Source organism: Mchenga conophoros, linkage group LG2, assembly GCF_057382185.1.
Source record: "Mchenga conophoros isolate Kocher_MC1m ecotype Shallow Benthic linkage group LG2, M_conophoros_male_GT1.1, whole genome shotgun sequence".
Classification (NCBI taxonomy): Eukaryota; Metazoa; Chordata; class Actinopteri; order Cichliformes; family Cichlidae; genus Mchenga; species Mchenga conophoros.
Genome location: NC_140527.1, coordinates 32,211,887 through 32,239,117, shown reverse-complemented (window position 1 = coordinate 32,239,117; position 27,231 = coordinate 32,211,887). Strand labels below are relative to the sequence as shown.

Genomic DNA, 27,231 nt, shown 5'->3' with positions numbered 1-27,231 from the left:
AGGTCTATTCAAACTGAGGGCCCTCTCACTCCCATGCTGCACTAGAAAAGCTGCGAGGCCATCGACACCCTGAGAAACATGATTACACTGTGGGTAGAACTCCAGCACTCGGCCCTTGAGTCATCTGGTACGAGGTAAGTTGAAGATCCCGTCAGAACCAGCCTGAAGTGGGCTGGATAGATGACAAGCAGGGCTGTCGTTAGTGAGCACAGATGGTCTACTTTGCTCTTTCTTCAAATATGAACTTCCTGACTTGGAGATCTTTTCCCCTCGACACACATCATGCTGCTTTGGGAAGAACAGAAATAATCCTGAGAGTGGAGAGGACTTTGCGAATTAGGTTCACCACCTTTCTAATATCAGGACTTAGCTGTAGAGTGGGCGATCATGAGGGAAAACATCAATCTACCCTCACCTACCACTTCACCTTGCTAATAGATTGCCTTTTGCCTTAACTCTTCCTGTCATAGAGTCAACAAGGTGCTGGAAAGTGTTGATCATCTGGGTAAGGAAATCCCAGAAAGTTGATTCTGTTTCTATTCCATGGGAGAAACGCTTCCTCACTTATTCAAGTGGCTTTTTCAGTCTCAGTTGACTAAATAGAAATCATCAGAAACAGAAGTCAGCTGAGACCGAAGACATCACTTGGATGAGTGATGAAATGTTTCTCTCACAGAAACCGCTACGTCCAGATGAACAGAATCAACTTTGTGGGGAGATGCTGGAAACACTCGTCAGAGGGTTTGGTCCATATTGACAAGATAGTTCGAGATGGTTGTGTGTGGGAAAATCCAAGTAGATAAACAGCTTCTGAAATACTCAAACAAGCCCACATGACAACAACAACAACCACGCCACGTTTAAAGTCACTTAAATCTTTCTTCCCATTTCTGATGCTTGGTTCGAATTTGTTGTCTTGACATGCATGAATGCATCCAGTCAGCTGACTAGACACATGCATTAACAAGTAGCTGAACAGGTGTACCTAATAAAGTGGCTGGCGAGCATCTCCATTTGATAGCCATCATTAACAAGAAGTTCTGAAAAAGCAGCAGCTCTTTGAACAGCAAATTTTTTAGTCCTTGAATGAATGTGTAATGACAATGTTGCCTAGCGATGGCTGAAAATTAAAATTTATGATGAAGGTAGTCACACAAAAAAGCTTTATGGCGTATTATTCACTAACTCGAAACTTTTCCTCATGAATTAAGATGTTTATTTTCTAGCAATGTGACGAAAACACAAACATACAAAATACCAAACTGTCAATTATGTCATCCAAAAAAGAAAACAAGGCCATCAGCTTTAACGTACTGATAAAGAGGTATGAATGAACGATGTATTCATCATTATAAATAAGTCCTGGCTGTGCACGTACATACAAATAATAATACTTCCAGTTAAAATGGCTAGATGGCAGAGACTGACTTTATTTCTCTTTCAACACAAAAACACCAACCAGTCCTTCCTGCCAGCTTTTTAAAATGTGCCTTCATTGTTTACTCGACCAAAGTCTGCCATGTATGTGCTTTGTTATCTTAAAGATAATCACAGGGAAAGACATGAGATTGTAACAGTCACATTCATCAGCTAAATTCTACCACAACCATAAAAAAAACTTAAAAAAAAAACCACTGTTCTTTCCCTAAACTGAGTTTCTTGTGAAGCCTCTAAAAGCACTGATGGTTCTTCAGTTGCTCCACATCACTAAAGCCCCTTCCACAGTTGGAGCACTGGAGTGTTGCCTTTTCGCTGTTGTGTATGAGTTGGTGTCTCTTTAGGTACTCCACACGGCTGAAGCGCTTGCCGCATGCTTCACAGCCGTATGGACGTTCACCTGTGTGAATCCGCTGGTGCCGTTCCAAATTACCAAGGCGACTAAAGCTGCGTCCACAGTGCTGGCAACGGTGCGGCCTCTCACCCGTGTGCACCAGATGATGGCGCTCCAGCGACCGTGAGTGTGTAAAACGCTTCCCACAGATCTCGCAGCAGTGCGGCCGCTCGGCGGCGCAGGCGCACTCGTGGTTCTTCAGAGCCCAGGCGTGGCTGAACGTGTTGCCGCAGTGAGCGCAAGGGAAAAGACTGTCCTCTGCTCCGCTGCTCTGTAAATGGGCGCCACCTAGTGGACACGGGTGCTCCTCCAGCTCGGCTTCCAAAGTGAAGCCTCCTCCACATTGTGGGCAGAAGTGGAGCAGGTCCCCGCCGCCCTCCTCTTCCCCGGCGCTCTCCCAGACGCTCCCCGGAGCAGATAGGTGGGGCGGATGCTCCGACTCTCCGTGCTCCACCACATCCTCTACAGGCATGACCGCAGCTGAGTCGCTCTCTCTTAACTTCTTTGACCAGCCTAACCTCAGCTCCACATCCCCAGCCACTCCCAACCTCTCGCCCTCCTTCACCCTGCCTTGTCCTATCTGGTCCTCTTTGTGCAGAGTGGGTGGCTGAGGCTCCAGCTCTCCATCCTGCTCCATTCCATCGAGACCAATGTACTTAGGGGCCAAGCTGATCTCGGACCCACAAACCACTTCTGAGTCATGTTGAGAAGCCTGCTCGCGGCCTCTTTCGGCCCTTAACGCAGACTCCAGGCCCCTCAGCTCATCCATGGTCATTCCTCCCTCTGATGGTTCTGCAGAGCCCACCTTCCAGTTCTCCTCTTCACTCTCCCCTGGATGAAGAGTCGGGGGACGGTCTGACAGATCTCCTGAGCAGAAACAGAAGGAGGAGGAGAGAGTGAACGAGCTGGTTTGGGCAATCATTTCCGTTTTCCTTCAAGTACTGGTCTCTGAACATTTTCTCTAACTTGCCCTCCCTCACTCAGTGAGTCCTGGGCTCATTACCTTCACTCGGGGTTCTGGAGCCAGCGTGGAGGTTCTGGTTGGGCGGATGCATCTTCAAAGCCTCCTTGATTAGTCGGAGAGAGGCAGGCTGATAACCCTCTGTTTGGGCCAACTGCATAGAGAAGCAGAAAGAGAGCTACTGTACTGGGTAATCGACTGAGTCCAGGTACAATGAGACATTCACTATTAAATTTACTCTTGTTCTAAAAAAGCTTGTTAAATTTCCACATGATATGTTTACAATGCACCTGAAATAAAGATACAGCTAGGTGAAGGACTCCTTTCAAGCGGTGAAAGACTTCACAGAGCAGGGAGGCAAATTTATGCACATTATGCATGGTTTGAATATTCAAATCCAGAAGAGAAATGAAGAGTGGATCAGCGTCCTGCCACTTGGTGATGTGGTGGAAAGCTTTTCTAACAGTAGTGTTTCTCCCTAAAAGCTTGCTGTGCATGAGATATGAAGAGCCCCACTCCTGGCTCCTCTGGAAGCTAAATATCAAATCAATAGGCTTCACTTTATCCACTATATCTCTGCAGTGATCTGATAGAAGAAGAATTTGAGCAAAACTCTTTCTGTATTATTATTGTCTGTCTGTGTCTACATGCTCTCTCAGTGTTTATGAAGCTGCAGAGCAGAGCAGAGATGCTGTGCCACTTTCTCCTCCTACTCCTCCTCTGAGAAAGCCTGTCTCCCTCACCTCCTCTTTGATGTTGGCCTTCTCCTCCCCCTCACCGCTGAGGCTGCCCTCCCTTTCCTCTTCCTCCACCATCCCTCCCTCGTCTTCTTCATCCCGGGGGAACTGGATGAGGTACATATCTTTGGCCTCCTTCCCCCCTCTTCCTCCCGCTCCTGCTACCATGCCCACAGTTGCTCCACTTCCTCCTCCTCCTCCTCCACCACCACCAGCACCGCCACCACCTCCTCCTCCTCCTTCCTCCCACACACCTCCAGGCCACGCTTTGCCATAGGCTGCTGCTGGGCCTTTTTTTGACTTGCCTCCTGTGGAGAAGGGAGGGTGGTGAAGGAGGTGAGAGGAAGGAGAAAGTGAAGGGGAGGGGGAGAAGCAGGAAGAACAGCAAATGAAATATGAGGGGGAGAGAGATAGGTGGGAGGATGTGATTGGAAGGCCAGGGGAGGGAGAGATGAAGGAGAGAAGAGGGTGGAGAAGTGGGAGACGAGGAAGAGGAGGAGGATGAGGGGATTGGAGATGCAGACGGGAACAGGAGTGAGAGCAATGGGAGCAGGCGGCGGAGGAGGAGTGAGCATGATGAACGAGTTGAGGAGAGGGGGCGTGGAAGGACAGACAAGAGAGCGGAAACATGTGACAGCGAGGAGTGAGAGAGAGGCGGAGAGGAGAGGAAGAAGTGGAGTTGGTGGGGGTCAAAAGAGGGGCAGGAGGAAGAGGAGGAAAGAAGGAGGGCACGGTGAAGGAGAAAAAGATAAAAGTAGGATGGAGAGTTGAAAAAGATGAGATAGGAAGAGAGAGAGAGGAGAAGTGGAGAGGGAGTGTGTAATTATGGAGGGTGGTGGAGGTGGTGAGAAGCAGGAGAGGAGAGGGGGAGTGTGTGTGTGTTCAACGTGATGAAGTAGAGAGAGAGCAGAGCAGAAGGAGGTGGGGGCAGGGAGAATAAGAAAAGGAGAAGAGGGTGTGAGGAGAAGAGGAGCGGGAAGGGGAGGAGGTAGAGTTGGAGGGAGACGGGGAGAAGTGAAGGAGGTGGGAGGGAGAGGAACCAGGCAGGAAGAGAGGAAAGGAGGGAGTGAGCAAATGCAGAAAGAGCGAAAGGAGTAGGAGGGACAGAATGCAGTGGAGAGAGGAGAGGGGGAGGTGAAGGACAGAGGGAGAGCGATCATGAAGAGGAGGCGGAGGAGGAAGGGGGGTGAGGAAGGAGGAGGGAGGGAGAGATCAGCTCTTGCCAGATGGTTTTCCAACAAAACAAGTGCGTCTTCACATAAACTGCACCTAGACTGCATAGCATTCACATTGTTATTCACGTTAAAGCCACAATCATAGGGAAATACTGCAGGATGTGCTGATAAGCTGCCATTGAACTGTATACATCATGCAAACTAAAGGTAAACAGGAAGAAAAGCTCCAAGTCGCCACACACAGCAAATACTTACGAGTCACGTCAAGTTTTCGCTTCTGCCGGCCTCCAGCTTCCTCCACCGGTGCTGCTGCCGCCACCAGCCCGGCGTTGCGGCGGTTGGCAGCCCAGCCCATGCCGTACTTGCGCTCGGTTCTCAGTTTGCTCTCTGTGAGCCTCAGCCGCAGTTTGAGAGCCTCGTTCTCCTTCCTGTTGAGGGACAGCTCCACCAGGTAGTCGTTCACTGTCTCCTGGAAGAGTTTGGTGATCTCGCACACCGAGGCACGGATCAGGCTGTCCATGACGGCGGTCAGATGCGTCTCAAATGTGGTCACCGATTCTTCCATCATCCTGTCCGCAGGGCTGCAGATCTGATGACGGTTTCACACACAGTTCGTGATCAGGTGTAACACAGCTTTCCTGCTATGATCGCAAAAGTTTTCGATCGTGTGATCAACTCTCCCCCATAGCAGCTGTTGGTTAACTTTACTGGCTAACCTGCTGCTAAAAAATAAACCTAAATGATTACGGCAGTGAAATGAGACAGGGCTCCGTGAATAGCATCACGGTCATTCCGCCTCTATTACAACTTAATTAAAGACTATACCTGCCCGGTTAATCTGTGCAGTGCCAAGGCGGCGATGCTGGTTAATCGACGCCAAAATCACAACCCCCGTCAGCCCGGCTTGTTAGTAAACTTATAATGCTTCTGTGCGTGCATTAATGTTAAAGTACAGCTGGAGCAGCAGCCTCTCCGTAACGTTGGAAAGTGCTAGCAGACTGGCTAGTTTAGCCCTGAATACGCACCATTTGTCGGATGACACCGAGGAGCCACCACGGCGTGAAACAGCGGCAAAGGTGTAATTTCACGGATCACGGAGACGCTCGGCAGCTGTTTGTGTGCCGAAATACGGCGACAAAGGATAGCGCCATCCAACTTCTGCCCTCTCTCTCTCCCTGCCAGTTCCCTTCTCGCCTCATCCAGCACTGCTTTTAATTCTTGAGAACACTACGCATGCCCGGTACCGTAATTACGCTACACTCAAGAGCAGCCGCACCCTGGAAATACCAAGCACTCAGGTTTCACAAGCCACTTTTTATATAATAATTTCAGCAGTGGTGATGATTTTTTAAAGATATAAGGATACAGAAGAGCTTCCGCTTGATATTATTGTTTTTAGCACGACCCATTTGTCACATGATTGCACACGTTTTCTTCTCAATTTCACAGTCAGGGGTGGCGACAGTACAGACTTTATTTACTTAAGCAGAAGTTGAGCAGTAGGTTAAAAAATACTCCAGTAAAAGTTGAAGTAGGCTACTGAAACAACTTTTTGCTTATAAAGTTGGAATTCAGCTAATGAGCCTGAACATCATCAGCTTAAATGCAAATTCATCTCTGCAACTTGATGCAACCTAAGCCTGACCATGAACACCACAGGCACTGTGCACCAATCCAACACAGAGCTTTGCTGTGAATTCACCACATTAATGCAAACGAACCTGTTTATCGTGGACAAAACTACCCAGTATTTTCATGCAACATTTGAATAACACAAAGTTAGTACAGCTTAGCTTGTTTTGCAGGACAAAACAAATATACATAATTTATTACAGCATATTATATACAAATCCTCACGGACGGTGACAGCGAAACGGATAACAGTCTTCAGTACCTGCTGGACTTTGAAGCTGTGGATTCTGGGACTGTTGGAAAAGGTAAAACATTTTCATTAAAACCTTATTACTGTTTTGTTTTTGTTACTCGTCATTGTAGCTTGCTGTTAATGTTGTGCTAACAGTAGCGATTAGCTAGATACGTTAGCCGTTGATGTCAGCGCAATTTAGTATCCAACTGTTTTCCTAACAAAACCACTGTTATAATTAAGTGAAGCTGCTCCCAGCTAATTTGAACCTTTGGCTTCTAAAATATGTGGTTCAATTGCGTGCTGCGTACATAACCTAATGTCAGCTAGACCGAAATTAAAATTTAATATATTGTTAAAGTCACTAAAATGGCGCCTGAAGCCTGTTGTGGCGTGAGCTCTGTGTCTGCTCTAGAAACTCTGAAATTCTGTAGATCTGAGCCGTACATTAAATACTCACATGAACCTGTACTTTGAATTCTGTATGAGCTGTATAAAATGCAGCTATGCATAAGAGTTTTGAATGAATAATTCGATTAGATAACTCTTTATTGTCTAATCAAATTATATAGAAATGAATAGAAATGTGACATGAGAAGGTGTCTTTGACTGTTCCTGCATAACTTAGTTTCGGACTAGTTGACAAGTTATGCTCCGGTCATTTGATGTTTCCAAGATAGATGTTCTTTTGTAATATAGTTAATTTTTTTTTATATTTCATTTATCCACCATCATACATACAAGCTAAGAAGAGGTCGTTATACTAACAAGAGGTATCAACGCTGGGCCAAAGTTCAGCACATGGTTAAAGTTTGTAATCCAGCCAGGGTGTAAATATCACTCAGCAGCCAGAGCTGAAGCAGGTAGCATCAACAGATAAATCTACTCTACCCGGCTTAAATCACAAGAGCACCTCTGACCAAAAAGCTGTAGATTTTTCTTGTTTGCACAAATTAATCCAGATTCACATTAATTGTGTTCACAGCTCCAACAAAATGAGGAAGAGGAGGGGGAGAAACACAATTAGGTTGAATTACAATTGGATGGAAGGCGAGGACAAGGAGAAGGAAGCTTAGGATGAGGAGGAAGAGAAGCAGCAGGAGCATCTTTAGGGCTCCCTATGATGAGGTTTGTTTCATTAATATGGTCCTCTCACAAAGAAAGATGACTTGTTTTAGTTCACCTACTTCCTGTATTAAATAGTGATGTGCAAAATGTTGTGAAAAACCATGGAGCAGGTATGTATAGTGCATCTGCAGGTAAATGAACATCAAATCTCTAAGACAGACTGAAATCTGTATATTTATCACCCTTATGATAAAACCCACGTCAGCCATTGGTTTATGGACTTTGTATTTTGAAGCCTCAACATTTGCTTTCTTGCTGTTGCTATGTTGGGACCATATTAGGATGAGGGATCAGAATCTGGAGTCATGCACACTATTGTTTCATTTAGTGTGTATTCATAAGATTCGTACAGCAGATCCAAGTTGTGCCTTGAAAACAGGAAAGTCGTCTGCATAGAGGAGAACTGTAATAGCAGGCTTGTACAAAGTGAGGCTTTGTGCTCTCGTTTTACTTCTGTCACCCTGTTTTGATGCAGATTTCACTTGAAATCAGGCAAGAACTGGACTTATTTTTTATAATGTGTTCTTGTGAATTAATTGTGTATCACATATGTTTGATTTGACTTTCTGCAAGACAACAGTCGTCCACTGGCCAAAAAAGTTTTCCAAATACCTCCACGTGATCTAGCCTGGATTTAGAAAAGAATAGCAAAAAATCTGCACCTCCTGCTTCAGATGCAATTTGTGTTTCTGTGTTCAGAGGCAGCGGCGAGAGGGGAGACCTCGGGTCATCCAGCTGGAGAGCCTGACCAGGACGAGTCGAACATTAACTCAGCTCTTCCAGGGCACCCTGCAGACTCGGCTGTTGGCAACAACGAGGGATGACGTGAACGCCAAACAGGAGTCCATCACAGGTCAACTGCAGGTATGCGAGTCAGACCTTCTGAGGAGGGTTTCACTTCTCTCTCTTCTTTATAATTGACTCTTTTCTCTCTCTTTCAGCTCCTTGTCTCAGAGTGGGAGGGGTTTGAAGCACAAAGGGAGGAACTTGTCGTTTGGTTGGCTGATATGGATGTCTGCCTGAGTGAGGTTGACCAGCTGACAGGAAACACCAGTGAAAAACTGAAACAACTGCAGGTGTGGGCTTGTTTTGATATGACATATATTTGATATGATACATACGTCAGAGACATTATCCTAAACTGAACTAACAAAGGACCATGAGTACAACATGAAACGTACATTACATAGCGTAAGGCTGAAGTTCATTGATCATTTTAATCATAAACTTGTTGAAATATTTTTACTGAACATGCAAACATCTGCTGATGAAAATGTGTTGATTTATTGGTCTGTTATGAAGCTATTGCTATTTCTAATGTGTTTTATCACTTTCTGATGTTTTATTAATTAAACAATACATGTATTATTTGTTGTGTTATCTGTAGCTATAGTATTTATATATATTTATTTATAGTATAGCAAATATATTTAATTATTACTGTTTAAAACACTAATATGTGACATGTATTAGTAGTGATGTTGTGCTGAGGGTTAAAATGCCTTTTTGTCTTTTGGTAACTACAAAATGACAATAAACCATTAATATATGTCTATGCTGTGCTAGTATTTATTTTGCCCTACTCAAATTCAATTTATGATGCATTTTATTTTGAAAGATTTAAAATGGTTTTTTTAAAGAACCACTCAAAAAAGGTTCTTTAAAATGGTTCTTTTAAAGAACCATTTGAAGGACCTTTTTAAAAATGGTTCTTTAAAGAACCATTTTTAAAAAGGTTCTTTGAAAAACCATTAAAGGTGCCCCAAAGAACCATTTCTTGATGGTTCTTTGGGGCACCTTTAAAGGTTCTTCAATGAACCACTGAAAGAAATGGTTCTTCAAAGAACCATTGTTTGAAAGGTTCTTTGTGGCACCAAAAAAGGTTCGTCTATGGCATCAGTCTAAAGAACCACTTTTGGTTCCAGTTGGCACCTTTATTTTTCTGAGTGTACTTTAACTAGCAACAGACTGTGCTGCAAAATGCACACAGCTGACAGAAAAGTTGGATTTAAAATTACTACTTAATAAAAACGTAACTCCCTTCATGCTGTCTCCTCTTCTGTAGCGCTAGACAGTTTCTGAAGTATCGCAAACAAAAACACATGCACTCCTTCCACCGACTTTTAACTCCCGAGTATAAACGCTATAGATGAACCAAATGTAAGAGTCTGTTAGAAAATGTAAGTAGTAGAAGTAGTAGTAGCAGATGTGCGGATATTTCTTTAAAAATGTAGGGAGTGTACAGTAACGAAGTATTTGTACTTAGTTACTTCCCACCTCTGTTCATAGTTTAGTAGTTTTAAGACAGAAGTGCGTATACAATTGCATTACCAGTTGCAGAAAAAAACGACAAAGTTAGCATAGTAGAATACTAAAGTTTTTCATGTTCATGTTCATGTCACTTTAAAGGGTTTTAATTGTTTCATTGTTTGAAAATACATTTGTAAATCAGTTTGCCTAAATTTAAAAATAAGACTAGCATAATAATAGTAATAATAATAATAATGATAATGCAGAAATAAGGATTTTTGGAAAATAATCTTAAATCATATCCTTTGACAGAGGGATAAGAGTCTGTCATCACTTAGCAGCACTGAAATTGGAGATCAAATTTTTGTGGAAACAAACACAGATAATGTTCTTAACAAGAAAGAAAGCACATCAATTTGATGCTCACCTGCAAGCGCATGGTGACATGGAAAGTTGCTATATACACACAGAGTGATGCAGATAAATGAGAAAATGTTATAAACATTATGTATTTTAGGAGCAGAATGGAGTGCAGATATTGCTGCCCTAATTAGATCTTGAGTATGAGAGTGTGGTTTATGGATCTGCATCAAAAGCACTTCTTGCAGGATTGGATATTGTCCAGACTTGGGATCTCATATCTCTCAGGGCTGTAAGATCATTAGTAGTGTGTGTGTGTGTGTGTGTGTGTGTGCGCGCGCGTGCTTCAAGCTGAAACAGGATAGATGCCACTGTGTGGAGGAAACAGCTGCTAGAACATTACTTGTTGAAGTTCAGAGGTCATGGAGACAAAGACTCATCAAAACCAACCTTAAAGATACCCTGGAAATGAGAAGGAAGAAAGAAGTCAAGTGTTAGGAGGGGATCGAGTGGCAAGAAGCATGGGAACGTGTGACAACTGGCTATTTTCATACAGCTTTGTTATGGCCTTCAGTCACAATGTGGACATGAAAATAGAAATTGACTGACTGCAGCTCAGGTAAAGAAATAATAAAGCATTCATTTAGTACTTGAGTTTTATCGATGTGGAAAGAGGAGACATGCAAGATATTTTTAAATCGACACTGACAGATCTGTGGAGAAGGATAAGGGTGCCCATTTTTTTGAGAATTTCACTGGTGTCTGATGTGCCTAAAATCAGAACATGACAGTAATGAAGTGCCACACAAAAGGACCGAATCTAAGACACATACAGAAGAAAACCCATAGACAAATTTTAGCATGGAGCAAATAAGTGGAATTCTGTGTTTGTAGACATGCAAGTGATACATTCTTCTAGATTTCATGGAGCAATATTCTTGAAAGTAAATACTTAAGGAGGTCAGTTTGATTAGATTATTTCTTCATGAAAACCTGAGATATAGACAGAAGATTTCTTAAGCTGCCTACGAGTCTGAAACTGCAGGAAAAAACCCTAAAAATAACTACGATTCCCCCCAGCTGGAAAGATGGTGCAAAATTTCAGAGGAGAAGGAGTAAGTTCGATGAAGCATTAGAAAGTGTTCCACAGGATGGAGAGAGTAGACTTCAGTGGAAGCAGAGGTGATAAGGAGGGTTGGGGTAGGTATGGTGATAAGAAGAGAAATGCAAAAGGACAGATGCTAGTGGGGGTTTTTCTGAAAAGGATGGAAATGCCTGTGCCTCCTTTAAGGAGAGCAAGGAACATTAGCTGATGTATAAGATTGGAGGAAGCTAAGCACATCCAAAAGGTGCAATCTCAATTAAATCGGGAGACTGTAAGGTGGTGGCAGGGGAGAATGTAGCTAGACACCATTCAATAGTAGTCTGTAAAATGGCTTTGGATACGAGTGAAGGCAGAGCCATGGATTAACTGGTGGGAGCGGAAGAAGGAAGACTGTTGCACAGAGTTCAGGAAAAAGTTGAGCCAGGCTCTGAGTATTAAGGAAGCGTTAAGACACTTAAGATGACTGTGAAAGTACAGCTATAGTGCTGAGGGAAATGTTGAAGAATGCGTTTGATCCTCTGGACAGAGAAAAGAGGATAAAGAGGCTTGGTGGTGGAATGAGGAAATACAGGAAAGAATTCAAAGGAAAAGGTTAGCAAGGAAAAAGTGGGATAGTCACAAAGATTTAGAAGAACTGGGAGACAAGGCATGTTCTCCCCGTGTCTGCGTGGGTTCTCTCCGGGTACTCCGGCTTCCTCCCACCGTCCAAAGACATGCAGCTTGTGGGGATAGGTTAATTGGATAACCCAAATTGTCACTAGGTGTGAATGTGCAAATGAATGTGAGTGCGAATGGTTGTCTGTCCCTGTGTGTTAGCCTTGCGACAGACTGGCGACCTGTCCAGGGTGTACCCTGCCTCTCGCCCTATGACAGCTGGGATAGGCTCCAGCGCCCCCCCGCGACCCTGAAAAGGATAAGCGGAAGTGAACGGATGGACGGACGGATGGGAGACAAGGCATATAGCCTATTTGGTTCATTTGAAGAGTTTCAGTCAGGTTTCAGAGTTCATCACAGTACAGGAACAGTTTTAATGAAGGTTACAAATGATCTGCTTATGGTCTCTGACAGTGGACAAATCTGTGCTTGTCCTACTAGACCTCAGTGCAGCAGTGATCATATATTTTATTATAGCGATTAGAGCTTGCTGCAGGTATTATAGGTACTGCGCGGCAGTGATTTCAATCATATATATCTAATAGACTCCAGTTTGTTCATGTAAATGGGGAGTCCTCTTCACACAGTAAGTTTAATTATGGAGTTCCACAGGGTTTTAGGGTGCTAGGACCAATTCCAATTGCATCACACATGCTTCCCTTAGGTAGACTTGTAATCAAGACCACCTAAACCAAGACCAAGACAATACCAAGACCAGAGGGTATCGAGACCAAGACAAGACCAAGACCGAGTCAAGACTAAGACAAAGTCGCGAGGAGACCAAGACAGAGACAAAAAAAAGTCTTTAACCTGCAGCCAGACGGCTGTAACTCAGGAGGTAGAGCAGGTTACCCACTGATTGGAAGGTTGGTGGTTTGATCCCTGGCTCCTCCAGTCCTCTGAACATCCAACTCTACCCTTGGGCAATATCATTAGAAGGCATAGCATAGATTTTCACCTTTTTCTTTTAAGGACATCCTGATAATAATGTATTACAGTAGTCCAGTTGAGAAATAATAAATGCATGAACTAGTTTTTCTGGCTCTCTTCCACATCGTGTCTTTGTCTTCTCTTCCTCCTCCCACCCCATTCCTCCTTCCCCCTTCCTGAGCCGGGTTTTATCGGAGAATTCTTCCTGTTAAAAGGGAGATTTTCCTTCCCACTGTCTCCAAAGTATTTGCTCAAAGCGGTTCATATGATTGTTGGGGTTGTCTTTGGTTTCTCTATACCGTACAATATAAAGTGCCTTAAGGCAACTGTTATAATATGGCGCTATGTAAATAAAATTGAATTAAATCTCAATGAGAGAGGTGAAGAAGGAAAAGGCCCATAGTGAGTTGTAAGAGGCCGAAGTTGTTTAAATATGTGTTGCTATTAATGCAGGGCCATTAGCGACTTTTGTAATTGTGAAACACTTAAGTCTGGTAGGTGGCGGTAATGCGTCTACAAGCTAGTTGCCAACCCTACAACCAGAAGAAGAAGAAGAAGAAGCAGGAAGGCGAAGAATACCAGCGGCTGCACCTTGAGGGAGAGAAGCGTTGCAATAATGCCGATGTTTGTAGTGAACACCAATGTTGCCAGAGGTGATGTACCGGCAGCTCTCCTGTCCGAGGCTACAGAGGAGCTGGCCAAAGCTATGGGAAAACCTGCACAGGTAGGCCGGCACGCGCTCATTCTTCCACCTACCCTCACGCGATTGTACGTCATAACTATCAATCAATGGCTGTCCCCTTTAATTCCGCATTTTTAGATTTAACTTCTCTGATGAAAGCATATTATATAGAGCTCCACTCGGTAAACTAGGCTGGCTTTGTCTTGTGTAATTATGCAGACAGTGTGTAGACTGCCAGCGCTGGGAGATCATTGATCGGTGGAGTTGGATCACTCACCCGCTTCAAATGCAAGCTTGGCCATAAGAATATCTGGATGGCGCTTCATTACGTCACATTAATACTCTTATAATCAAGTAACCTACTCATAAATAGTCAACATTAAAGGAGACAGACATTTTATTCTCATCAATGATGAGAATAAAATAAAATAAAATAAATATATATATAAATATAATTCAATAACATGAGTCATCATGTTATTGAATTATAATCAGACGATTCTATGGTTTCTTTATTAGACTGTAATTAAGTGCTTAATTAAGTGCTACATAGGCGACAATGTTAAAATATATTATAGAGATTCTCTACTTGTGTACAGAAATGGAAAATAAATGAAGATATTGGTAACTTTTCAAAAATCCACAGCCTTCACTGGTTAATTGTTTTAAAATTTGTTTGCACCGTTTTGTGCTTCTGTCTTGTACACACCAGTACGTATCTGTGCACATCAACCCTGACCAAATGATGATGTTTGGAGGGAAGGGAGACCCCTGCGCACTCTGCTTCCTCTACAGCATTGGCAAGATCAGTGGTGCTGCCAACAGGCAATACTCTAAACTGCTGTGTGGACTGCTCAACAAACACCTGGGCATCTCTCCTGAAAGGTACCAAAGACACACTTTAACCAGCACATTTTTAATAATTTGATGAGTGAAAGTAACATGGTTACAGAAGCAATCCCCACCCCCGTCTGGCTGTCAGTGTCTACTCTCATTGACCTATTTTTCCTTCTCTCTTGTGTATTTCAGGATGTATATTAACTTTATGGACATGGAAGCAGCCAATGTGGCCTGGAACAGCACAACCTTTGGCTGAAATGGAGGTCAAAAAAAAGATCATTCCAGAATTTTCCTACAGGAACTTAGAACTGACTAAATGATGAGTTGAAGACAATTGGTGATCCACTTGTAGAAATACTGACTACCTTAAAAGCACTTATCCAGACTCTTTAGCATTGCACTATAACTTTCCCATTTAAATGCAATAAAGCAAATCCTATAAACCATAAATGATTTTCTGTTTTCCTTTGTTTTCAATGAAAAAGGATCCTGACAGGTATGTGTTAGAGCAGTCAGGGAGCTGTGATGGAATCTTACTTTGACTGGAACACTATGTGGACGGCACAGGGGAAATATTACGATTGCATGATAGTGAAAGACAAGCCATCTGTTAATTGTTGTTTATCCCATTTGAAACTATCACTGTAAACTAATTGCTACTGAGTGTTAATGCTCTGAAAATGTTGTCCATTAATGAGCTAAGCAAGTTGTCCTTGTCATTGTGCCTGGTCAAGTATCAGGTATATTGTCAGGATACATATTAAGTATTATTGAAATACACGGATTCATACAAAACTCACTTTGAAGTGTTCATCATCAGGCCTTAGGAGCCAAGCCATTAACTGTATATATCCATGTACCCAAGCATGACAATTAAGCTGTTTTCAGGCTGTGCATACAAGTGTAGATTGTTCAGTCTGCTGTAGCTCTACAAAAATCTATGCAACGTTTTGGCTGGGCAAGATTTGCTTTAATCTTCCGTAGCATAGATTCAACACTGTGCCGGAAACATCAGAGATTTTGGCCCATGTTGACGTATCATCACACGGTGCATATTTGTGAGATTTGCATTCATGACGAGAATCTCTAACTGTCACAATCAAGAAACTAGTTTGAGATGATTGTGACATGGCACATAATCCTGCTGGAAGCAGACAACAGAAGATGGGTATACTCTGGTCATAAATGGATAGACTTTGTCATCAACAATACTCAGTTGTACAAAGAGTTTGTGAAGTAAATATTTCGTCAGTGATGACACTGTAAACCTGCACAGTCTGCTTCCTTTTCTGTATTTCAAACTGAATATTGCAGAAAGAGAAAATAAATCATTAATTTGGGGATCAGGCATTCATGAAAGGGTTTAATTTTCTCAGGTTTTGGATTGTATTTAACTTTGTCTAGCGGTTATTTTGGGGCTTATCTGTGAATTCTTCAAGCATGGTTAAAATATCTCCACACAGCTTGATGCTTTGCATTCTCATAATAATAATAATATTAATAATAATAATTCAGTTTATATATCGCCTCTTAAAAACTGTCAAAAGCGCGGAATGCCAGGTTAAAATTAAAAGCCAAATATTAGTCAAAACACTTTTTGAAATGGATACGAAACACAAAACTATTAAAAATAAATAAATGTACAAATAATAAATGTCACGAACTCCTACCGGAAATTCGTGACGGGAGGAAACGTCATATCACTGCGCGGCGGGAAAAGTTCAGTCAGGAAATATCAGGTTAAGCTGTGGCCTTGTGTTTTTCAGTGTCTTTGCTGTCCCTAATTGGTTCAATTCAGTAGTTCAGGTACAGAAAAACAGCTTCTCTCGCATGCAGGTAAAAAAAGAAGCAGGTTAGTGTTGTATGTAGCAGACGAATAGACCGGCTCGTGCTGTATTAGATGGTTGCCATGGTAGCCGCTACGTTTGATACCAAAGATGGCGAGAAAATATAAATATTGCGAACGGAAAATATCTGTCTGTTATTAACTGTATATTTATGTATTTAATTTTCACTTGCTTCAAAAATATTGAGCGTTTTAATAAATCCATGATTACTTTGGGTTTTTTTTCTACTATAAACCGACGTAGCAGTGACGTACCCGTTTCCTTCTTCTTCTCTTGAGCGAAATGGCGGCTGAATATGTTAGGTTTATGTACATTAGCTAACGCAAAACCAATTTAAGACACGATTTTGGTATCTAGGCGCCATAATCGGGTTCCTTCTTTAGTTCTAGTCTAGCAAATTTCTGGGTTGAAGGCGAAGTTCAGAAAGTCAAGCCTCGAAGGAGTTTCACTGTGCCGCACTGTAGGTATTTGGATAGATAAGGAAATAACCCGCCATGTGTTAACAGTAGCCTCTCTGAAGTGGTTATATTTGAGATAAAATGACGCATGCACGTTGTAATAGTGATTATTCGTCTGTTCGACGTTAATTTTGAACCGGGGTTTTAATCTATCACCATGGCTTATAGTAAAAATGAAGTGGTTTACGAATAGCTGTTTATGAATGGTGATCAAATGTAGTTAACCGTCTGGGTTAGGTTTTTACTGCTGTTTTTGTTCAGTTTTTTTTCCTTAAGGAAATACGGGAGAGTGAACTACTTGTCTTACTAGGTAACTAAACTTGCATGCTAAAATAAATGCAGTTTAAACCTTTCTGTTGCAACATGTGATGGTTTCCATACAGATTAATGGAATAAATGTAAACATGAATAAAATAAACAACCTAAAAATACATCCACCAGTGATATTTTTTAAAAAAAGTATTTTTTAACTAAATCAGGTTATGAATGATAGTTGCTCTACCAGATGGGAATAAGGGAATAAAAACGTGTATATTTGCTGTTTGTAAGTCCTGTTCTAAGTCCAGACCTACTTATCATTTCCACCTAAATACTCTTTTATGTATTTAGCGCCATAACATTAGGTGGAAAGTTATGGGGCAGAGAGGAGACTTTATCAGCAAATATACACTTTAAATTGCTGTCATAATTAATGTAAAGCTTGTAAGAATACCTAACTTCATCTCTAATCCCTGTGTTTAGGAGTGAAGCTACCACCACACACAAATTTATGATACTAGGATATCTGCAAGTCGCTTTCAAAGATGTCTGACATTCTAACAAGAGGGTTCAAGGCCCAGCTGACCACAGCTATGGAATCTATTTCGAGGAGAGCCGTGTTTGAGATAATGAAGATTTTTGAAAACACATTGTATGACAATCAAATGGAGCTGGCACAGAAAGGACAAGAGGTCACCCAACTTAAAATAAAGCTACAGACAGCAGAGCTAAAGCTGAAAGAACTTGAGGATGCAAGAGGAAGACAGGTAAAGACGAATCAAATCCAGACGAATCCGTCGCAAACAGAGGTTGAAGTTGTCACTGAAACTCCAGGACAGTCTTCTGAGGTCCCTGAGATTGATTTTGAAGGTATAATTTTAAATGTAGTTACTTCTTTGACTACATTATGACTAAGTGACATTTATGAACAAATAGGTGTTACTGTTTATAACCTCCAGGGCAGTGGTGGAGTGCGTGTGCAGAGTTGATCATAATTGATTATTTGATTTAATCTTGGTAGACTGTTGCAAGATTATTTTTACTCAGTAAAACAGTTGCCTGGCTTAACTTTAAGCATGTTTGCAATTTTCGTGCATTGGTTTGTGCAGTACCCGATGACTGGTGTTCTCCTCTGGGCTACGAGACAGTGACCAAACCAGATGAAGTTGTGTGTCCCAGTGTACGACTACGGGCGTTGTCCATACCTCTGTGTCATATTACAATCCCCAAGGATGAGGTATGTAGTTGAAGGTAGAACTGTGGATGTAGCATCCTTAACCACCAGAGAAATCTGCAACTTGACTTTTATGTTTTCAGAAGAGGAAAAAAAACATCTTCGTTTTGTGACGACTTGAGGCTCGCTTACAACGTTTCACAGAAAACTGAAATTTAGGAGTGCAATGATGTGTATACAGCTACATAGTTTGTAAGATGAGAATTTACAAATTTGTTTGGTTATCAAATGTTTTTGATTGACTAATTGTATTTAATAATCATATGAGGTGGCATGCAATGCACACTGGTGCATTATTATTACTTTCACTAAGTGGTGAAAACACATTTTTAAAAATGAAACTAATATAAACAATAGCTAAACCTTTAAATCAAACCGAAATTTACAAATGCATACTGAAATTGTGCAAGTTCACCTAAGATGTTGTGGCTCCTAATGACTTGATAAAAAATTAAAATGTTTACTGCACTCTTCTGTTCTGTTACATCTATTTACTTTACTTATTTACTTTAGCTGAAAACTAAAAGAAACAAATTCTTCAGATGATGTTTGTCTCTTTATGCAAACACAGCTCCATGAGCATTTCGTTTACTTGTAAATTGCCCTGTTAGTCTTTGGAGATTATCATCTATATGTATATCTATATTTTAGGGAGTTCGCTGTGACATTGACTTGAACCAGAGAAGAAAGAGTGCCAGGAGATCCAGTAGAAGTGAGTCTTAATTCTTTCATTTACTATTTCATGCCAGAAGTGACAGCGTGCCTCTGTTTTCCATGTGATAATATTGTTGGTGGGTGTTGTGAGCAAAAGTTTCAGTGAATCATCAGATCTGTTTATAGTTTTCTACTCAGCAGATATTTAATTTTGCCTAATTACTTGTGCCAATTAATGGAGCAGCATGATTAGCTGTCTCTTCAGTGAATCTGTCATCCTGAGGTTGAACTGGAACTGCCCCATACTTGAAATACTATTATTTTTCTGATCTGCACCCTCACTGAGCTCAGTGTAGCAGCATGTGAACCGGTTCCCCATCTATTGTTGGATCTGGTTGGAGTGGCCCTATAACTTGGTGCAACTCTCAAGAGCAGAGACGTGTCACAACAGTGAACTGGGGTGTGCAATACAAAGAAAATCCAATGTGCCCAACCTGGGCAATCAAGCTAAGCAGTCACATGAAGGTGCTTGTCAACTAAAGAAGTTGGCACAATCTAGCTATCAGCGTGTTCACATGAAAGGGTGGGTGTTGACAGAGTGTGACCAGTAAGAAATGCGAACCAGTCTACTGACATCAGGGCAACTGATTTTACAGAGAAAAGGTGAAGATGTTAAGTACATAATACAAGCTGAAAGTAACACATCTCCTAAAGACAAAGCAGCAATTTGAGTTTGCGTGGGTTTAAAGATGTTTGGTCATTAAGACTTAAAAAGAGCTGCTGTGTTGTTATAAAGTTCAACCTATTTGAAGTAAGGATGGAAAATAGGCAAAAATGTTGTCTGTAAGTTAGCTGGGTATCACAGCTCTGTCATTAAGACTGATTAGAATTTGATGGATTCAAATTGCTTGTTCATTAATTTGATATGTAGATGTGCATAAGAGAGTTTTAGATTTTACTGTCTCAGATGCAGCCCTGTGGGGTTGAATGGTCTGAGAGAAAAGAATTTATATAAAAACAGAATTCAAATTTAGGTTTGCTTGCATGTGCTTTTGATTTAAGATCAAAAAGTACAAGAAGGTTCCAAGTTTTAGGATCCTGTATTAATGCTTGTAAAACAATGGGATTGTTGTTTACACTAAATAGAACCAATTGTATGCTAAAATAAAAGATACTTTAAGCTGCTTTCTTAAAAAAAATGCTCAAATAAGTCTCCAAATATACTTGTGTGTACTAATAAATCACAAAGCCTTCCCAAGTAAGCCTTCCCTTATAAAATTTAAGCTGCAGCTCTTCATGTGGATGTGTATTACCAGTCTGCAATCTGGCTGATCTAGGAATAAGAAAGTGTAAGAAATATCACCATTTTCCCCTTCATATTTGCTTATTCAGTGCTCAGCTTGTGATATCAGTTAAATGTTTGCATTAGTTTATTTCAAAATGCAAATGCACAGTTTGGCATATAACATTCATGTTATGTTAAATATTTTTTCCATGTTTTTCTTCACAGTTTCAAATTTAATAGAGAGCAAAAAAACAGGTAAGGACAAAAGATTTCCAGCACATGATCATTGGTTTCAGAACATTAAAAATGATGTGAAACTGTTACTCCATGACATCAAAGAGGAATATCCGGACCTAATTGCTTTGGGACATCATAGACGAAGGAGGAGAAAATTAACAGGACAAAAGCAAGAAAATGAAGTGAAGAGCAGAAGAGGGGAAAGAAAAACTGCATCAACTGAGTCCACGTCCAAAGAACATGAAACAATGGAAAGTGGCAGCAAAAATGCTTACTCCTGCAAGATTTGCAAAAAAGTTTTCGATACAGAATTTGGCCGAGATGTGCACGTACGATCACACAAGACGTGTCGAGGCTGCAAGAAAATCTTCCCATTTCCGAGCACACTGAGACATCATAAACGTAATTGTGCAAAACTCAAGAAATTGTTGGCAGCCAGCTCTGAAGGCAAACCAGCTGATAAAAGAGAAAACCGTACGGCAAGCAAAAAACAGGCCGTCAGTGAAGAGCGCACCCGTTCCTCAAGCAGCAACAACAATAAGGAGGGAAATAAAAACGCGGGAAGGTACCCCTGCACGCACTGCAGCAAGTCATTTGATTTTCGGTTCAAGCTAATAGAGCACATGCGGATTCATACTGGTGAAAAGCCGTATTCATGCAGCATTTGTCAAAAGACGTTCCGCATTGCTCAGTCACTCAGATTGCACATGGTGAAAAGACACAACGACCAAAACACGGAAATAAATGGAGACCTATATTGGACCAAACCTTTAGAAGAGATCGAAGAGAACACAGGGGGTTCAGTTTCTCCCCGCAAACACACGAGTGAGGAAATTGTGCAAAACAAAGAAAGGCTTCAGTCAAAGAAAAGCTCCAGATGGCAAACAATGGGCGTGCGGCACAATCGTGGCTTCATGTGCTTATCCTGTCACAAGGTGTTGAGGAGCAAAATAATCTTGATTGAACACTATCGCATCCACACAGGAGAGAAACCCCTAAAATGCGACAGGTGTCCTGTGATGTTTCGTACTAATGCGCAGCTTTACGTGCACAAAAAGAAGTGCCACTCTCCACCGGCAGCTATCCAGTGCAAGAAGTGTGGGAAACAATTACCCTCACAAGAAGTTTATGACAAGCATGTGTCTAAATGTAAAAATTAGAGGACTAAACCAAAGGACTCCTCTAGTACCACTGTGGACATTGAAACACTGAATTTTGTCTCTGGTGGCTTTAAGTTAAACTGTACTGTTTGTTTGTTTTTGTTTAATACAATTACATGATTGTCTTTCATCTCTGGCATATTTTAAAACAATACATAAAACATAATAATCCACAATCAGGTGATGTATGCTATCAACAAATTGGTATGAAGAAATGTCACTAAACTAAGAGTTACAGTTTTTTTAATCCACCTAAAACGTTTTTTCACTAATAACATGAAAATACATTTTGGGGTTTAAGCAGTGGTTCAAGCTAGTGCAAATGTATACTAACCCTCAGGAATTTCAGTCTAAATACTTCTAAAGATGTTTTTGGTTTTGTTTGGGTTTGTTTTAAATATATTAAATACCTCATAAATTGGGATAGTTCTGTACTTCAAAAGTTCTGTAAAACCAACATTACCTTAAAGCAGACTTGCACTTTGACCATAATAGTGACTGCAGTAGTTGTGGTAATGGATACTGAAAGATACATGGATCCCTGCTTGCTAAACTCTATTTTAAAGGCTTACCCTCTTGTTCTTGTTTATAACTTGAGCTAAATGCCATTCTTGGTGTTTTGTGTTTAGCTTGTCCTGTTTTTGTCAACAGGAATTTGAGAAATCGCACGACTTGACCTTTCACATCATCCCAAATTGCCTGATGTGCTTGAGTGCTTGAGCTTTTCATGTTGACTGTATTTACTGGAAAAAATCAGTTATTCTAAAGGTTCAACTTGTTTTATATCTGAAAACATTTCATTGTTCTGAGGTTTTGATACCTTTGCAATTTTTATACAGTTCTAAATATATTTTGTACGTTTGTTCACTGTTTTTTGTTTTTTTTTGTCCAAGTTTACAAAAATATGAATGTGTTTTACCTTTTTATCTGCTCCAAACCAAATATGTGTTTTTATTTTGGTCGTGTGGGTTTTTCTTTTTAACCTATATGTAATAGGTGATCTTACAAGCCCGTTATACTTTTTCTTTGTAACCGGACTGTAATTGCTAGATTGAATCGTTGTCACTTTTAAATAAAACCCCTATTTTATACCTTTTGTCATTTATGTATTTAATATGAATTTATAGAAGATTCAAATTGCAGCAATAGGGATTTTCGATGAATACAAATGAATGTGCTCTGAACCATTTAGCCTTGTTATCGCGAGACTTGCGGCGGTGATCACGTCGCAGTTACCAACCTGCTAGCTCAAGAAAAACTACATTGAGTGTTGTTTTAATGCTCAGTGAAGATATTTTCCCACCGACTACTGTCGGCCATTACGGTCCTGTGCTTTTGGTCGTTTCTTCTTCAGTTGTGCTGTGAGCTTCAGGGTTGAATAGTAAAGGCTACGCTTGATTGGCTCCCGTGTTTACACGTTAACCGGAGGTAACGTTAGCTAGCTCGGTGTAACGGCACTGAACGCCTTGCCTGGTCACAGCCAGTTTCTCAACGCTAGACTGAAGTTAACTATGTTTATACTCTTCTTCCATACAAACTGGCTTTTTACGTTACAGCATATTGCTTGCCATCATCGTGTGTAACACTAGCAGTAGCTTAAGTGATAAACCATATAGGAGTTTTTGTGATTATTATAACATTACTATGAAGCAGTACACATTGTAGATATCGAGTTATAAATGCTGGCAGCTGTTATAAATGTCTGATGGCGTAATGCTGTAAATTGGCTGTTTAGTATGGCAGCATCTCATGGCAGTTCATAGATGCCACGGCAGAGTGTATAGCGGTAGCCACGTCGTCCGTCTACTCCCTCTGGAGGCAAACCACAGAAGAAGACAGCAGTGGCAACCAGCTGTTGTCATTAAAACAGCATCCACAAAACAAAGGACAATGGAGTCTGTGAGGAGCGCTTTCCATGCTCAGCTGGCCACCGTCATGGACTCACTGCTGGCAGCAGCTGTGTGCGAGATAGCCAAGATCTTTGAGAGCAGCCTGTGTGAACAGCAGGCGGAGCTGGCGCAGAAAACCGAGGAGCTCTCCATCCTCCGGTGTAAGCTGGAGAAAGTGGAGAGGAGGCAGAAGGCAAAGGGTGGAGGGAGCGAGGAAGGAGAGATGTCCTCAGGAGACAGAGAGGGCAGCTTGAGGCAACAGACCCTGACAGGATCAGGTATTACAGCTGTCTTTGATTCAAGCTGGTTCATGAACAACTCAATTTGGTCATCGTCAGGTCATCGTCATCATATCTATACCTGCTCATCCCGTTATCAGCTCCATTGAACCTGTTGTGTTCATCATTATGTAGACCTATTACCTACTGAATTAGTGCCAGAGATGGTTACAAATTACAGTTCTCTCGCACAGGACTGAATATGGGAAAAGATGTCTCTTCTCATTCTGACCCAGTAGAAGGAGTCAGCCAGAGCCTTGGTAAACTGAAGGAGGAGGTCAAAGGTCAGGATGGAGCTTCAGTAAAGCACGAGGTCAGACCCTCCCCTGCCTCTGTGTCATTCAGAAGTTGCCTGTTTTATTAAACTGCAGCAATTAAGTCTTTATGACTTCTTAACATTCACCTGCTAAACTTTCCCTGCCTTTTCTAAGTCTTATAGCTACATTTTACTTTTTCAATTCAGCGTGCTGGGTCACGGCCTGGCCTGGGGTCTTTCACAGCCCAAGCGCCAGAGAGAAGCCTCGCAGCTGGGGACGAGATGCAGATTGATGCCCTGACTGCTACACAAGCTAAGACAAAATGTAACTAAGTCACAATCTATTGCTAAAACAAGAGAAGCTATGAGAATAAATAATCAAAGCGAGAATAATAGTGAGAAGGCTGAAAGTAGCTAAATTGTGGGTGTTTTTTTTCTTCCATATTTCTTTGCAGTATCTCACTGGGATCAGAGCAGTCGTGGTGCAGACCACAGACCCCTTCAGGATCAAGCCTCTGCCCCATTTCTCTCCATCTCCCAGAGTGGGCGCTGCTCCCCCAGACCTGACCCTAGCCTAGCTCAACCAGGTGAGTGGTTACCTGGGTTGGACACCACCCGAGGTGGGGTGTCCAGTCTGGAGAACCTACAGGCAGACACAACCAGCTGCACTGGTGCAGCTAGCAGCAGCTCTGGCACAGATGCGCCCTGCTTCAGGCCTGGTTTTGGCTCAGATGAGACCAGTAACGAAGATGATGACAACTCTTTCCCATTTCTGGACCAGGAGCCTGAGAACCAGAACTCCAACCAGAATGCAGAGAGGGGGGCCCAGCAGGATCAATCCCAAGCCCCACCTGGTGAGTCACTATGGAGACCAAGAGACGAAAGGGGTGGGAGAGCCTCCATGAATAACACCCGGCGAGTCACAAATTTTGGAAACAGAGACCCTCTCCGACCCCAGTCTAATACACAGCTGCTCACTTTACGACACACAAACGCTCTTAGCCACAATCCAGCTTCAAGTGGAGGGAACGGCCGACCTTACACCTGCCCATACTGCACAAAGTGTTTTACGTACCCCTCCCACCAGCGCAGACACCTTTTGCGCCACACAGGAGTCAGACTGCATCCCTGTCAGTTTTGTGAAAAGAGCTTCCTCACTCCCTCTGAGCTCACTGTGCACACTCGCACACATACAGGGGAGCGGCCTTTTGGCTGTGCTCAGTGTGGTAAACGTTTCGCCCGCAGCGGGAACCTGAGAGCGCACCAACGGGACGTTCACATGGGGAAGAGGCCCTTTGCTTGCACAGAGTGCGGAAAGAGATTTGCCCACAGGGGAAACCTTAGGGTGCACAATCACAGAGTCCACCAAGGAGATCCCTACTATATGGATAACCAGCAGGAGCCTGACATAGTCCCAAATCCCATTTAAAAAGATTTTTTAAATTAAAAAAATGGATCTGCACTTTGAATTTCATTTGCACAGTAAAATCTAAAAACTTCTTTGAAGGTTGCCTGTATTAGTGAGCACTTAAAATAGTTTAAAATACTTCATTTTTTTCTTTTATTTGTTTCTGTTTTGAGACAAGTGTTAAATTAATTATCCAAAGTTTAAGCTGCATTTATTGACCCACAGAATCAAAGTTAGTTTCTAAATGTTTTTTTCAGTTTTGACTTATAATTTTGGGTCCCGCAAAAAGAAAGCTTCTTATTTTGCTGTATTGTAAATGAGTAGATGTGATTTTCCAAGAATAAGAAACATTGGCTGCTGATGTGAAAAATGTAATAATAATGATTCTCCAGGCTGACTTTATCTTCCAGTGATGTTCTTCCCTGAATGTGGACAGTTGGTAAATGAATCCAAGCACCTTTTCATTATTTAATGTGACAAAACTCCAAAATAATAATAATAATATTTTTTGTAAAGCGAATAAAGAAAGACTAGTTGGTATTAGCTTAGGACATGTGGCATGCAGAGGTAGGATAGCACATCTGTTTCTTCACATTTGTCCTGTACTGCCTATCTCCTCAAACCATTAAGTTGAATGTATTGTGAAAAAAATGGAAATGTGTTCCTTCAACAAGTCCATAATCATGATATTAAAAAACTGTACTTTCCTTTCATCTTGTTTTTGCAAAGTGAAATTAAACACCGTAGTTATGCATTAACTTGTATTTCTCCTAAGCCTGAAAAATCACTTCACTTCAGAGTTTGGTTTTAGTTTCGCTGCACAAGTCTTTGTCAGACTCTAGGGGGCAGTGCCAACACACAAAAGAGTTATAGAAACAGCTTTGGACAGCTTTGCACATTTTGATAGTGTTGCCCTATATTTCAGATCTTTTTCCCTGATGCACGCACTTGTGTCATCGTGCCATCTCTCAAGCTGTGCTTGTTAGGCAAAATCTAAACGAGAGTACCTCAGCTACTGGGTTTAGGTGCTCAAGACCCAATTTCTCTTTAGCCGTTTGGCTTTAAAAGTGTGCAAAAACAGCAGTTTAATTATTGTCAGGGGGGCCATTCTATTTTTACTCCAGTCCATATCTTCAAAAGATGTGCTGAAAGATTTTGAGCCTTTCATAAAACTATATTTGCATATGCTTTTATGAACAACACCATAATAAGTCCCCGTGTGTGTTTTCTTCTCTCCATATAGTTCCTGAAAAAGTTACTTCCTAATTGTGGAAGTGAGTGGATACAGAACCCAGATGTCTCATTCTATGTAAAATGTTAAAAAGTATTTTTCACTCTTAATTATTTAAGTTAAATCAGAATCCATTAAAACTCGAAGTTGGTATGAAATATTCTCTGAGTTACTGCCTCTTTCATGTAGCTTAGGGCTGCAAAAAAGACAGAATTTAGTTCTAATAACACAAACTTAAATAACTTTAACCTCAAGCATGTCTTCTTACGCACAAGCCTAAAAATGCCTCAAGTGTGTAGGTTATGTGGAGGTTGATGGGATATTTGTTCGTGTCTCATCTCAGGAGCTGAGTGATGCCTGGCTGACCTCTGTGTATGTATGTATTCCCCAGGCAGCTGAGTCCTTGCTTTGCTCATGGAAAGATTACATTCAGTGACCTCCCATCCCCCAAAAGGTCACCTGTGTCCGTGTCTCCCTCTGGGTTTTGTGCTCACAGTTGTGAAACGAAAAGAAATCCTG

At 41.7% G+C, this 27,231-nt stretch overlaps 4 protein-coding genes across 18 annotated transcripts; 3 read left to right on the top strand and 1 right to left on the bottom strand.

Moving 5' to 3' along the window:
- Window positions 1-709: 709 nt before the first annotated feature.
- On the bottom strand, window positions 710-16,299 carry LOC146582346 (uncharacterized). Of its 4 annotated transcripts, none has more exons than XM_085295482.1 (5): window positions 16,188-16,299; window positions 4,960-5,293; window positions 3,536-3,837; window positions 2,835-2,946; window positions 710-2,698 (listed from the first exon to the last, which is right to left on the bottom strand). In XM_085295482.1, the coding sequence occupies exons 2-5, from the start codon at window positions 5,270-5,272 to the stop codon at window positions 1,671-1,673; spliced, it is 1,755 nt and encodes a 584-aa protein (XP_085151608.1). In that variant the 5' UTR covers window positions 5,273-5,293; window positions 16,188-16,299; the 3' UTR covers window positions 710-1,670. The 4 variants fall into 4 exon arrangements, with proteins under 4 accessions (XP_085151608.1, XP_085151600.1, XP_085151595.1 ...); XM_085295474.1 differs by lacking the exon at window positions 16,188-16,299 and adding an exon at window positions 6,599-6,949; XM_085295469.1 differs by lacking the exon at window positions 16,188-16,299 and adding an exon at window positions 5,730-5,945 and having other exon boundaries at window positions 712-2,698.
- On the top strand, window positions 6,499-9,251 carry LOC146582348 (uncharacterized). Of its 2 annotated transcripts, none has more exons than XM_085295601.1 (4): window positions 6,499-6,641; window positions 7,554-7,696; window positions 8,396-8,560; window positions 8,638-9,251. In XM_085295601.1, exons 2-4 carry the CDS (start codon window positions 7,646-7,648, stop codon window positions 8,803-8,805), a joined length of 384 nt encoding a protein of 127 aa, XP_085151727.1. In that variant the 5' UTR covers window positions 6,499-6,641; window positions 7,554-7,645; the 3' UTR covers window positions 8,806-9,251. The 2 variants fall into 2 exon arrangements, with proteins under 2 accessions (XP_085151727.1, XP_085151733.1); XM_085295607.1 differs by having other exon boundaries at window positions 6,522-7,431.
- mif (macrophage migration inhibitory factor) lies at window positions 13,528-14,967 on the top strand. The gene is made up of 3 exons (XM_085295622.1): window positions 13,528-13,719; window positions 14,390-14,562; window positions 14,707-14,967. Exons 1-3 carry the CDS (start codon window positions 13,612-13,614, stop codon window positions 14,771-14,773), a joined length of 348 nt encoding a protein of 115 aa, XP_085151748.1. The 5' UTR covers window positions 13,528-13,611; the 3' UTR covers window positions 14,774-14,967.
- Window positions 16,190-27,231, top strand: LOC146582345 (uncharacterized). Of its 11 annotated transcripts, XM_085295525.1 has the most exons (9): window positions 16,404-16,824; window positions 17,084-17,132; window positions 17,564-17,950; window positions 18,190-18,317; window positions 18,966-19,026; window positions 20,479-20,508; window positions 24,012-24,130; window positions 24,281-24,398; window positions 24,529-27,223. In XM_085295525.1, exons 3-9 carry the CDS (start codon window positions 17,626-17,628, stop codon window positions 25,500-25,502), a joined length of 1,755 nt encoding a protein of 584 aa, XP_085151651.1. In that variant the 5' UTR covers window positions 16,404-16,824; window positions 17,084-17,132; window positions 17,564-17,625; the 3' UTR covers window positions 25,503-27,223. The 11 variants fall into 11 exon arrangements, with proteins under 11 accessions (XP_085151659.1, XP_085151634.1, XP_085151642.1 ...); XM_085295533.1 differs by lacking the exons at window positions 16,404-16,824; window positions 17,084-17,132 and adding an exon at window positions 16,190-16,256; XM_085295508.1 differs by lacking the exons at window positions 16,404-16,824; window positions 17,084-17,132 and adding an exon at window positions 16,226-16,353.

What these genes read in the sequence shown, in the direction of transcription:
- mif (XM_085295622.1), top strand. Translation starts at nt 13,612, where the DNA reads ATGCCGATGTTTGTAGTGAACACCAATGTTGCCAGAGGTGATGTACCG. An exon ending in CTATGGGAAAACCTGCACAG is followed by an intron (nt 13,720 to 14,389) that starts GTAGGCCGGCAC and finishes TGTACACACCAG; the next exon opens with TACGTATCTGTGCACATCAA. An exon ending in CTGGGCATCTCTCCTGAAAG is followed by an intron (nt 14,563 to 14,706) that starts GTACCAAAGACA and finishes TGTGTATTTCAG; the next exon opens with GATGTATATTAACTTTATGG.
- LOC146582348 (XM_085295601.1), top strand. Translation starts at nt 7,646, where the DNA reads ATGAGGAGGAAGAGAAGCAGCAGGAGCATCTTTAGGGCTCCCTATGAT. An exon ending in TTAGGGCTCCCTATGATGAG is followed by an intron (nt 7,697 to 8,395) that starts GTTTGTTTCATT and finishes TTCTGTGTTCAG; the next exon opens with AGGCAGCGGCGAGAGGGGAG. An exon ending in CCATCACAGGTCAACTGCAG is followed by an intron (nt 8,561 to 8,637) that starts GTATGCGAGTCA and finishes TCTCTCTTTCAG; the next exon opens with CTCCTTGTCTCAGAGTGGGA.
- LOC146582346 (XM_085295469.1), bottom strand. An exon ending in GCGAAAACTTGACGTGACTC is followed by an intron (nt 3,838 to 4,959) that starts GTAAGTATTTGC and finishes CCTTCTCCACAG; the next exon opens with GAGGCAAGTCAAAAAAAGGC. An exon ending in AGGCCAACATCAAAGAGGAG is followed by an intron (nt 2,947 to 3,535) that starts GTGAGGGAGACA and finishes TTCTCTATGCAG; the next exon opens with TTGGCCCAAACAGAGGGTTA.
- LOC146582345 (XM_085295533.1), top strand. Translation starts at nt 17,626, where the DNA reads ATGTCTGACATTCTAACAAGAGGGTTCAAGGCCCAGCTGACCACAGCT. An exon ending in TTACAATCCCCAAGGATGAG is followed by an intron (nt 18,318 to 18,965) that starts GTATGTAGTTGA and finishes TCTATATTTTAG; the next exon opens with GGAGTTCGCTGTGACATTGA. An exon ending in TGCCAGGAGATCCAGTAGAA is followed by an intron (nt 19,027 to 20,478) that starts GTGAGTCTTAAT and finishes TTTTCTTCACAG; the next exon opens with TTTCAAATTTAATAGAGAGC.